This window comes from Macrotis lagotis, chromosome X, assembly GCF_037893015.1.
Source record: "Macrotis lagotis isolate mMagLag1 chromosome X, bilby.v1.9.chrom.fasta, whole genome shotgun sequence".
NCBI classification, from domain to species: Eukaryota; Metazoa; Chordata; class Mammalia; order Peramelemorphia; family Peramelidae; genus Macrotis; species Macrotis lagotis.
In genome coordinates, this window is record NC_133666.1 from 654,888,803 (window position 1) to 654,900,816 (window position 12,014).

The window sequence follows — 12,014 nt, forward strand, 5'->3', positions numbered from 1 at the left end:
CATGGGGACTGGCCAGTGCAGAGGATGGTAAAAGGATCACCTTCCCCATCCTATGTCTTTCTAGTCTAGGATGAAGTGAGCTCTTTTGGACCACATCACATTGCTATCTCCTTTCCTCGACTTTACCTTTCTCCCCTACCTAGATGACAGATCTGCCAGGGCCCTTCCCTAAGCCCTACTGGACCATAGAGGTCTCTGCCCCATGGGATAGTAGAAAATGGGGAATCTAGGAGAGAAAAGAATCAATGCAGATCTCAAAGTACTTTGGTAATCTCCAACTGGGGGCAGATTTACACAGGACAGTGACAAATGACAAAAAGGAAGGAAGATGAGCAGTCTCAGTCATAGAGACATTAGAAATATTTCCAACCCTTGGCATTTTTATCTCTCTTCCCAAGGTCTATTGATCAAATGACGGGGGTTGATTCCTAGATCAAAGAAGAAACAATGCCACCACTCAGGGGGCACTGCTAGATAAGGCTCAATTTGGGGTGGAAAGGAATAATGCTTGAGGTCAAGAACTTACTTTTATCTCTATTTGCTCCTCCATCTCTTTGTTTTTGATGGCAGCATATTCCTTCTCCAACCTATAAAGAAGGGCAACTCCAGTTCAATTCTAGTCAGGCACCCCCTCTTCTACCCCTCCTGTTGTACGCCATTTTTTTTCCTGAGAAACTCCTGCTTTGGAGCTTCTGGCCCACCCCAACTACTCCCAAATGATTGAGAGTCCCACACACTGACCTTTTCATCTTCTTGGGATTGTACTTGACCTGGTAGGCCTTGAGAATCAGCTTGTCAGGACAGCTATCAAACTGATGGGGTATCACCTTTTGGAAGTACTGTGGAGACACACCTAGTCACAGCTACCCCTCCCACCATGGAACCCCTTGGCTTCCCTTTTGAGTAATAGTCATCAGTCACCCCCAACCCCTACCAGTGCCTCCTGTTTCCCCAAATCAAGGGGTCTTCAATTTCAGTCCATGGATAGTTAAGAATGACTTTTGTATGTGTGTGTGTGTGTGTGTGTGTGTGTGTGTGTTTGTTTTTAACACAATAAAACTTTATTACAAATGTAAAAGCCATTCTTAATTTGCCATAGCCCTAGAGGGTTAATGGAAGAGAGCATCCTAATTTCTCCCTTTTCCAGTCCCCAAACCCAAGATTACCAATCAATCCTGCTATTCCCTGGATTTAAGACACAATATGGATGAATCATTCCTTCAAGAGACCAAAATCCATAAAGAACTCAACTGTTTGTCTAAGTTGACAGGGAAAAGAAATGTAGGAGAAAGAATGATAAAGCTAACCATATTACTCAAGATTCCTAGAGCTCTCAAGCTTCCTTCAGACTCAGGGCCAAATTTTCCAAAGAGATATCACAGGGAGGACAAAAATAAAAGAGGTATGGGTAGGCAGATTGAGAAAAAAGACTTTTGCAATGACAAAGAGAAAGGCAAGAAGGAGACAAGGCAAACGCTGGAGGTACCCAAGGATGGGGCTATGCATATTAGAGGAGCTCAAATGTTTAACTGAATCAAAGTGAAATCAAGCAAAGCAGAAAGCTGAGACGGCACACACCTGTAAAGTCCTGAAGCAAATGGGAGAAGCTTTGTCTTAAAGAAGGTAAGAGTGAGGTAGAATTTGAGAAGGGGAGCCTTCTTCTCTCAGTCTACCTTAAGATAGCAGGGCATTGAAACCAAGAGTGTTGGGACCCATACAGCCCCTGGTAAAAGGGTTAAATGTTAGAAACAGCCCAGCACAGCTTAGGCTAGGCTGGCAACAGGAGGTGGGGGAGGGAAGGGGATTCAAGGAGATTGGCTCCTGCTCTTCCACCACAAGCTCGCCTCTCAGGCTGAATACAACGGATCCCCCTGTGTCTGTGGACACAACTGCTGCCTTTGTGTATTCTTCCCTGAAACACCAGCTGGGAAACATTGGGGGAGGGAGGAGGAGGGAGGCAAGAGGTGGAAAATCAACCTCTTCCCCCCAGTAAGATTCTGTCCCAGGATTGTTTATTCTCTTTCTCCTGGGCCTGACCTATTGGCTAGGCCATCCCAGACAGAAACCATGCCCAACACCATGTCTATTTGATTATTCTAATTTACCATAAAGCACATTCTGCAGCATGTGGCTTCAGGGAACCCAAGCTGGAGGCAGAAGACAGAACAATGTGTTCTAGCCTCCTTTTCTATGCCCTCTGCATTCCCTTCCTGCCCTATATGCCAAGAATGGCCTAACTAGCAAATTCACTCTCTCTCACTCCTCCTTCAGCGTCTTGGTCACTACCTCCACCAAGGAGGCCTCTGACTTAGCCTGCAGATTCCTAGGTATGTTAAAAACAAGGATTAGGGATGATCTAAATCCTTTCTTTCTCAAGTCAGGTCCCTGCTTCATTTTGATAAATCTTCTAGTTATAAAATGTGAATCTGGTCTGTCTGAGACTCCCGGGGCTCTCCCTCCTGCCACTCACTTGTGACATGCCCTCCATGTCCAGCTGCATCAGCTCCATCTGGTTCACCTGCAGCAGGGCCAAACCCACCCGGAACACAATTTCCAGTCCCTGCAATGGGAAGAAATTGCCTTTTTACAATGAGGGTCAAAGATGTTGGCTTCACCTATTTCTCACCTCTCAGTCCTAGGTCTCTGCTATATTTGAAATGTCAACCAGGTGGGAGCAGGATGGGGGGAAAAGATGGTACTATGTTGGAAGACAAAAAAAAAAGAGAGAAGATGGCAAGTACAACAAGACTAGAGAAACTCAAGGGGAAAATGATAAAATCATAAATTAGCGTAGAAGAGAACTGGTCTGTTATTGTTAACCCTGAACTAGATCACTGTGAATTCTCCCCTTCACTCAGTCCCACTGAACCTTTAGCCCTCACCTCATACATAAAGATGTCGAAGACTCGGGTGGCAATTGGCAAAGGGAAGGTTGTGAGGAAGAGTGTGAGGAACCAGGATGAAGCATACATGGAGGTATGGAAGCTCTGGGATCGAAAGTGGATGTTCAAGTCTGGAAGCTGCTCCTGCCAGAAAATAAAGAAAATAATGTTTCCCCAAGATAGAATTCTAATACAACTACCCTGACCCCAACCAGAGCTCAACTATCAGCATTGGTTTAAGAGTTTAGTCAGTCCATCTTCACCTCAAAGGTAAGCTCAGAGGAAATATCCAACTTCCTTAGACTTCTATAGCAGTTCTTGTTCTTTCTTCCTAAACCCTTTAGGTATCTCAATTCCATGTTCCTCTTTCTAATGTTATATGTTTAAATTCCCTTCTTTTCCCATAGTCCTTCCTTCCTTCCCATTACATGACATATGAAGGTCCTCATGACACCCCTACTCTTAATCACAGATTTTCAGGAAACTAGATGCCAAAAGAGGGCAACCAAGGCATAGAGTTTAGGGTCCTCCAGGATATCTTAGATGGATCTGGAAACGGAGTCAGATTGGTACTCCAATCATCTGTTCCTTCCAACTCCCCTTGCCACCTCTGCAAACTTTCTCCCAGAATGAGAAGCTTTCTGACTCCTAGGGTAATACTGAGTTACATATTCAGCTTTAGAACTTCTTGGCTAACTTAAAATAATTACATTCCTGATTGAGAGTAGTTTTTCATCAAAGGGAGGAAATGGAAATCAACTTCAGAGGCCAGATAAAACTGAACCACCTGAAAGCTCAGTCCCTGGAGTGTTCAAGATACTTGGATCAACAGAATCTTTATACTTCCTCAGGCCTGGCTCTAATGCTAGTCCTTGGGAGGGTGAGGGTAAGGAAGGTTATGGGAAAGCCTTTACTTCTTCTTGCCACCTAATTCTCCTCAGTCCTGAGGGGGTCTAATAGCCCCATCCACTTGCATCTAGCTTCCTGAATGGACCAACTAATGCAGCTCTGTCTAACAGCCATGAGCAGTGTGGGGGCTGCTATTTATAAACAAAGACGTCTGCAGCTCGCCTTTAATAGGCAGAGGCGGGTAGACATTTTTCACTGTTACACATAGAAACAGAGTGGAAGGGGAGGAGGATCGTGGGGGGGGGGTCTCTTGTTCTCCCTCTCTTCACATATTTTTTTAACTTTGTTTCCTAAAGAGACACAGTAAAGAAACACTGGTTCAGGCATTTCCTCAATCAACCAGTCCAGTGCCTCCTTTTCAAAAGGCTTTGGAACTCAAGGTCAGGCAGAGTCAGATTCCCTTCTAAGGGACCAAAAAAAGGCTTGAAGTAATAGAGAGGATATACTTCTCAGTAAGGAACCTCCTCAAAGTAACTTCCTTCGGAAAAGCAACTTTTTACAGTTTATTGCTAAGAAAACGAGGCATTGAGAAAAGGGAGACAGAGCAGAGAAGGTAGAATTAACTCACAGGGAAGGTTTCTTTTTATGGTTAAGCCAGACCACACAATCTGATATGGACAAAAGATAGTTTTAAGTACTCCTCTCTAAATTCCATAATCCTTAAAGAACTTCCAGAAACAAGGACAGGAAGGCCTAAAAGTCAGGAAATCAGGGGAAGCAACTCTTGTTTCACTGTTGTTATCCGAAGCCTAGTTCCTCCTGGATTTTTATCAAGTCTGGCTCTCAGATCTGGGCCCTTCTTCATAGGACACCTGGGGAGGCTGTTATTGGGTTGGTGAAGGATTCAGCTAACAGAACTTTCTGTAACAAGCATCAGAACTAGGGATTGGACTTTCAACAAAAAGACAAATCACCTCACCTGTAACATATACTCAAACTGGTATATACAGAGCCCCAGCTCAGCCATGCTGGGCTTAAAAAGTTCCCGTAGACGATATTCCTGCATCAACCGCACAAATACACAGAATGCCTCCTCCTCAGGCATCTGGGGTGGAAAGGAGAGAAACACTATGTTGAACAGGGATTCAGACAAGATTATAGGTTTCTTATGGAAAGGAGTAATGCCTCTTGCTTCTCATACCCTTCATGGGAAGGGGAGTGTATCTACTAAGAAAAAAATTACATTTGATATCACCTATCTGCCATTCAGGTTAGGTACTGAGTGACCAAAAGGCAAACAGAGGGCTATGATTTCTATGGTTTTCCTTATAAATTCTGGCGTATTTATTTTTTCCCACCTTTTTGCTGTCTGCCCTACCACTAGCCAGACTTTCTAACTTAGAAGTGTTTCTCATGGTTCCATGGTGCTGGTCCCTCCTTCAGATCCTCCCCTCAAAACTGTCTCCAAAATGCCTATCCTAAATTACCTTCAAGCCCCTGGAAGAAGGTGAAGAAAGAATGACTGCTACTGGCATTCCTGCCCTCTTCCCTTCCACTAGTTTGTACACAGGGACCAGCTCAGTGCCGTGTCATGTCTCAACATGTTACTGATGCTCAGCCTATGTTTCCACCAAAGAACGCAGAAATGGACAAACAGCATAGATATAACCCAGTCAAATACTTCCCCTGCTCCACCCCAGGGAAGCTAGGGATTCCCAGGGAGAGAGCCACACACATGATGCATTAACAAGGGCAGACCAGAGGAGTTGGCTGCCATGGTTTCAGGGGCCAAACCACTAACCTGCATCAGCAGCAAGCCAACGATGAAAGCGCTGCCCTGACAGTAGCCCACCTCTCTGTCCACAAGGGAGTAAGCCTGGAAGAGAAGAAGAGAAGAATAACAAAGCACCTGCCAGTGACTCTGGTAACTGGGGAGCAGAGACTATTGATTTTCTCTGTACAGGTCAGTTTGGATAGAAGAAAATGAGGACATAAGAACTAAGAGCTTTAGGGTCTTCCTGAAAGAATGACTAAAAACAGACATTGGAAACCAGCTACTCCCAGGACTCAGTAATCCAAACTTATTGTAGTATACTGAAAATAAAAAAAATCCCTTCTCAGTGACACTCTGAAGGAAGTGAGGGACCAGAGAGCTGACTCTAAGATCTCTGTAGAAGTGATCACAAAGGAAACAGCCTACCCCCTGCCCTTTACCTTCATGACATTGAAGAGGACCTCCTGGCCCAAACTGTCCTGCCCCTTGAAGAACTCATGTTCAGGGTAGGTGCGAGCAATATCTCGACGGATCAGTTTCTCACAGGGAGATGACATTTTGAGGAGTTCTGAGTATTGGTTCTTCACTGGCATGTCTGTGGCACTGCAGAGAAGCTGCCACACAATGGCACGGAAGTGATGAGGGATGCCTTTCCGGATCAGCTCCTGGGGAGCAGAAGACCCAAATTGATGGGACAGGCTATAATAGTTTCTGGTCCTCTTGGCAGTTTAGTAGGGAAAAGGAATCAGACTCAGAAGCTCAGGTTGGGAACAATGGGGTATGGAGGAAAAGACTCTCAAATAGGTGAAAATTAGTTCTAGATTGGCATCCACATTTCTAATCTTTCCCTACTCCACTCAATACTACATATCACAATACCAGATTTTTTTCTTTTGGACTGCATCTGCCAGGAATTTCTTCCCTCAATACAAGGCAGTGCCTTTTCCACAGTGCCTGCCACATTAATAGTAGGTGTTGAGTAATTTGACCCTTAAAGAGTTGCCTGGGGTGCTGAAAGAACAAATGCCTTGCCCAGGGTCAAGAGATGGCTTTCCTGAATCTGAGGCTCATACTGTCCCCTAAACTAAGCTGCTTCTTCTAAAACAGGGCTTTTTGCATTCCCCTGCTCAAACACTCTCAGTGGTTCTTATCTACTGAGTAGAATTTAAACTCTCATAAATGTCAATCAAGGTCTCCTATAATCTGACCCCCCAGCCTAAGCGTTCTAATGTAATCAATCTAATTACTAGAATCATGGAATCTCAGGATTAGAAGGGTCCTCAGCACTCATCTGGTGAACCCTTATCCACAATATGAATCCTCTGTCCAAAAAGGTTATCCATACTCTGCTCATGTTACCTCCAGTACGAAGGTTGCATCTTAACATTCTGGGAGCATTCTCTAGCTGATGGAAAATTCTCATATTAAGCTAAACTATGCCTCCTTATGCCTTCTACCCCACTGGTCTTAGTTTTGCCCATTAAACAAAATGGATCCTTCTTTCAGGAGAGCTCTTCAAATATCTAGATACCTTTGACAATACCTCCCCACCAAATATTCTCTTCTAAAAGTTAGGTTCTTCAATAGATCCTCACATAAATATGGTTTTAAGCATTCTCACCATTCTGGCCACTTTCCTTGACTTGAAAAGCTGTCACGTGGAAGAGGGATTAGACTTGTTCTGCTTGGCCCCAGAGGACAGAACTAGGAACAATGGGTGGAAGTTACAAAAAGGCAAATGTGACTTACTGTCAAGAAAACCTTCCTAACAACCATCACTTTCCAGAAGAGGACTGGGCTGCCTTAATGTTTAGTGGGTTTCCCTTCACTGGAAAGCTTCAAGCAGAGGCAGAAAGTCCTCTTGACTACTGGGGAGACATTTGAGGTATGAGTTGTACTAGATGGTCGCTGAGGTCCTTCTGTGATTCTAATAGTTTAGACATAGTCCATCTTTTCAGTCTCTTAAACTGTGGCATCCAAAACTAAACACAATAATTTAGAAGTGGATTCTCATCTCCTTTGTTTTAGACCTCATACTTCAGCTTTTTGTGTCTTATGCTACCCTGCTCAATTCCATGGACTGACTGTGCAGTCAACTAAAACCCCCCAAGTCTTTTTCACATGAAGTGACATTCAGAAATCTCCTCCCAACTTGTACCTGAACAGCTGATTTTTAAAACATCTAAGTAGAGGATTTAACGTATTATCTTGTTAAGATTTGACTCAACATTCTGGTCAGACAAGTCCTTTCTGGCTCCTCATTCTGAAATCCCAGATATTACTTTCCTTTTCATTTTTCTGTCATCTGCAAATTTGGTAAGCATACTATCAATGCCTCCTACTAAGCTGCTAATAAAATATAGATCAGACTATAACAACAGACAGAGCCCTGCATACACTAGGGATATTGTGCTCCATATGATGATATTTATCCTCTGTTCTTGAAGAAGACCATGACACCAGGAAGGTGATGCCATGACAAGCTCATGTGGATTTGAGTGAGGGGAGCTGTGCTAAGTCACCTAATTCACTTTCTCCTCCAGAGTCATATGGATCCAGTGGCCAGACATGAATCAGGATGACTGGAGATGGCCCTGGATGTGAGGAGGCAATCAGGGTTTGCCCAAGGTCACACAGCTACTGAGGGTCAAGTGTCAGAGGCCATCCTTTTGACTCCAAGACCAGTGCTCTCTACACCATGCTCCTTAGCTACCAAGGTTGCCACCTTGCTCCAAGTTGATACTGAATAAATATTCTTTTGCTATCAGGGCTAATGAATGATTTCTAATTCATCCTTTTTTTCTCTGCAATTGTAGACTCTGTTGACTAGTCATGGTTTCTGGATGGATCTTCAGGATGCTCCTCTCTCCCGATTCTCTTTCTTTTGGCTTTACCACTCCTTTTCAGGCCCATTTTGCTAGTTCTGCATCCTCTTAATCTGGGCATACCCCCAGGCTCTGTCCTGGGACCTTTCTCTTTATACTTCTTCAACAATCTTTTCAGTTCTTAAGGGTTTAATTCTCAGTTTCATGAAGATAACTCTCAGTTATATATGTATGTGTATGTATGTGTATATATATATATATATATACATATATACATATATGTTTTCAGAATAATCTCAGTCTCCTTCCTGAATTCTTGTTTCACATCACAAGCTACTGATTGAACATTTCAAACTGAAGATCACAGAGATCTCTCCCTTAAAAAAAAGTCTTAACAAAATTTTATTCTGAACTTAACTTTAAACAAAATGGGAATTTTCATAAACATAGTAGAATAGACAAAGAAGACTGTCCAGGAGACTGCAGATCTCCATGCTTCTTTTTTTTTCAAGTATATATTTTTGTAGCTTTCAAAGTTGCCCTGCCTGTTTCAGTTTCCTTGGGACTTCCTTTTGCTCTCTGAATTAAAAAACAAAACAAAACAAACAATATCTCAGGGGATTTCTTTTCTCTTGTCTTTTTTTCCTTATCCCTTCCCTTCTCTCCCTTATCCTCTCCAAACTCAGCTCACACTGACAAAGTCATAGAAACAAATATGCATAGTCAACAAAACAAATTCCTCTATTGGCTGTGTATGAAGTTTCTTGTTTTATTTTACAGTTTGAGTCCATTATCTCTTTATCCAAGAAATGGATAGTATAATTCACCCCCTCATCCTCTAGAATCATGGTTTATTTCTTTTTTTTTAATATATTTTTTTGTAAGGCAATAGGGTTAAGTGACTTGCCCAAGGTCACACAGCTAGGTAATTATTAAGTGTCTGAGGCCAGATTTGAACTCAGGTACTCCTGACTCCAGGGCCAGTGCTCTATCCACTATGCCACCTAGCTGCCCCGTAATCATGGTTTATTTCAAACACAACCAAACCCAAGTTATTTTTCTTTCTCACAAACCTTCTCTTCTAGTCCCTCAGGTTTATAACTTTGGAGTATCCTTAATTCATCACTTTTTTTTATTTCCCACACCCAATCAGTTGCCATATCTTACTATTTTGGCTTCTACAACATCTTCTGAATTCAATTAATTCTCTCTACTCACAATCCCTTTTTTTAAATTCAGGCCTTCTTTACTCTTCACCTGAACTGCTGCACTGACCTCCTCATTGGTCTTCCTATCTCATATCTCCCCATTCTAATGCATCCCTCAGCCAACTGACAAAATTATTTTCCATAAATTTAAAACTCCTACTCAAACTTCAGTGGCTTCTAAAACATACAGGATCAAATATAAGCTCTTCTGGGTTTTCAACCCTTTCACAGTTTGGTCCCAACTTATCATTCCACAATCATGATGTACTACTCTTTCTCCTCCTATTCCTCTGATCCAGTCAATTTGGTCTTCTCTCTCCCTTCAAACATGGCCATCCATTTTCTGTCTATCTTTGGCCTTTGCACTGGATGTCTCTCTTCCCCCCAAAGCCTGAAATGCATTTCGATCCTCCCTGTTCCTCATAAAATTGAAGCCATTCCTGATTCCCTCAACTGTGAGTAGCCTCTCTCATTCTGTTAGTAGAGTACTAGAACATGGAAGAAAGGGGGTCATGTCACCTTAGGCTTATAGAAAACAGGGGAATGTCAAACATTATTAGTCCTCCACAGGTTAGAAATTCCAAAAAAATCACTCTTTGGAGTGTTCTCTTTTTTTCACAAATCATTTTTAAATCATTTATTACCTGTGCACAAGAGAAATAATAGATAAATCCAAAAGGAGAAGTTTTATTTTCTCTAGATGGGGAAAAAACCCCAGATTGGCTAATCACTTGGGGGATGTTTCAGAGGGGACATTTGTTCAGGGTCCTTTTGAACCAGATGACAATTGACATCCTTTCCAGTTCTGAGAGTCTATGATTTTATAAACAAGGTCAAGCCTCTAGAGCTAGAGGAATTATTCCAAGTATTGAAAAAAAATTTAAATGATTATTTATTGTGGCCTTTGAGGAAATGGGACTCAGAGAAAATGGAAGAGACTGGGAGGCTAGAGATGGAGAAAATGTTGCCCCTGTTTTGTTTTGTTTTTTATTCTTTTTTTTAGGTTTTTTGCAAGGCAAATGGGGTTAAGTGGCATGCCCAAGGCCACACAGCTAGGTAATTATTAAGTGTCTGAGACCAGATTTGAACCCAGGTACTCCTGACTCCAAGGCCGGTGCTTTATCCACTATGCCACCTAGCCGCCCTGTTTTGTTTTGTTTTTAAAGAGAAAGAGGGCTCCACAAACTATAAACAGGTCAGCAGAATATCAATCCCAGACAAATTCTATAAAGTTATTTAGTTTTAGGAAGAGAAATATTAACTACTAAGGACTAAAATATATTCACTAAAAACAAGTCAACACAGACTTGGGAATGTTATTAGAGTGACAAATTAGCCAGACTTTTAATAAGTATCTCTTGTGTTCCAGGGTCTATGCTGGGTACCAGTAAAACAAAATTGAAGTGATCCTTCCTTCCAATGAATGTACTCTATTACAGAAACTATTTACTTTAAAGCACTTTCTCCCTGGTGGTCAAAATCACGTTCAGAGTAGTAATTTCCCTTGGTTCCCTATTGAGAAATGAATACAACAAATTTACCAGATGCTGTTTTTAGCATAATGAATCTTCTATATAATCAAAGAGTTAGAAAAGACCTCAGTATCCATCTTGTTCAACCCCTGAATAAGAATGTTCTAACAACTTGCCAGGCAAGTATTCAGCCTTTGCTTTAAACTCTCAAGTAGAGGGTAAAGTCATTACCTTATAGACATACAGACAGGCTTTCTTGTTTGGAAGTTTGTCTCTCTGCAATTTTTCTCCATTGCTTTTAGGTTCTTTCCTTTTGGGGCTGAGCAGAAGAAGCTAATTTCCCATCTACAATCCTTTGAATACATCAAAACTGTTACCACGTCACCCCTAGGTTAGGCATCCACAAGATTCTCAATTGATCCTCATGTGACATGATGAGGTCTTTTATCATCCTATTTGTTTTCCTTGGGATATTCTCCAGCTTATCATGCCATTCAACATGGAAACAAATTGAGTGTCCATTTAGAGTATAACTGAATGAACTGTGGTATATGACTGAAATGAAATACTATTATGTTATAAGAAATGATGAATATGAGGAATTCAATAAAAAAGGAAAACTTGTGTGAATTGATGCAAAGTGAAGTAAACATATAAGAAGATTAATTATACAACAATGTAAACTAAAACTATGTTAAAAGACAGCCAGACACCAATTAACTGTAATAACTGATATTGGTCCCAGAGAAAAAATAGTGGAAAATATTTCCCTCCTCTCTAGGATGAGAAACATTATACATATCACATATAATATATGACATGGCAATTGATTTTGCTATACTGTTTTCTTCTGTTTTGAGGGAGGGTTCAATTTGGGATGGTCATATCAGTCTCTATGTGTGTATAAATGAACATGTATATAATATGTGTACACATGTGTATATATCATGTGCATATACACATATATGTTAAATCTATATAATACATAAATAATTATCCCGCTG

At 41.6% G+C, this 12,014-nt stretch overlaps 1 protein-coding gene across 8 annotated transcripts in view; it reads right to left on the minus strand.

Moving 5' to 3' along the window:
- Positions 1-12,014, minus strand: part of EVI5L (ecotropic viral integration site 5 like) — a 73,966-nt gene that overhangs the window by 46,501 nt on the left and 15,451 nt on the right. For 7 of the 8 annotated variants that reach the window (XR_012472187.1, XR_012472189.1, XR_012472188.1 and 4 more), the window contains exons 4-10: positions 5,946-6,170; positions 5,533-5,607; positions 4,711-4,836; positions 2,883-3,026; positions 2,471-2,560; positions 742-839; positions 527-587 (exon numbers count right to left, since the gene is read on the minus strand). Coding sequence is in view for 4 of the 8 variants with exons in the window: in XM_074205076.1 (XP_074061177.1) it covers positions 527-587; positions 742-839; positions 2,471-2,560; positions 2,883-3,026; positions 4,711-4,836; positions 5,533-5,607; positions 5,946-6,170 (819 nt within the window). In the remaining 4 variants the exon portion in view is untranslated. Of the gene's footprint in view, positions 1-526; positions 588-741; positions 840-2,470; positions 2,561-2,882; positions 3,027-4,710; positions 4,837-5,532; positions 5,608-5,945; positions 6,171-7,126; positions 7,210-12,014 lie in introns of all 8 variants that reach the window. The other variant, XR_012472190.1, reaches the window with a different exon arrangement.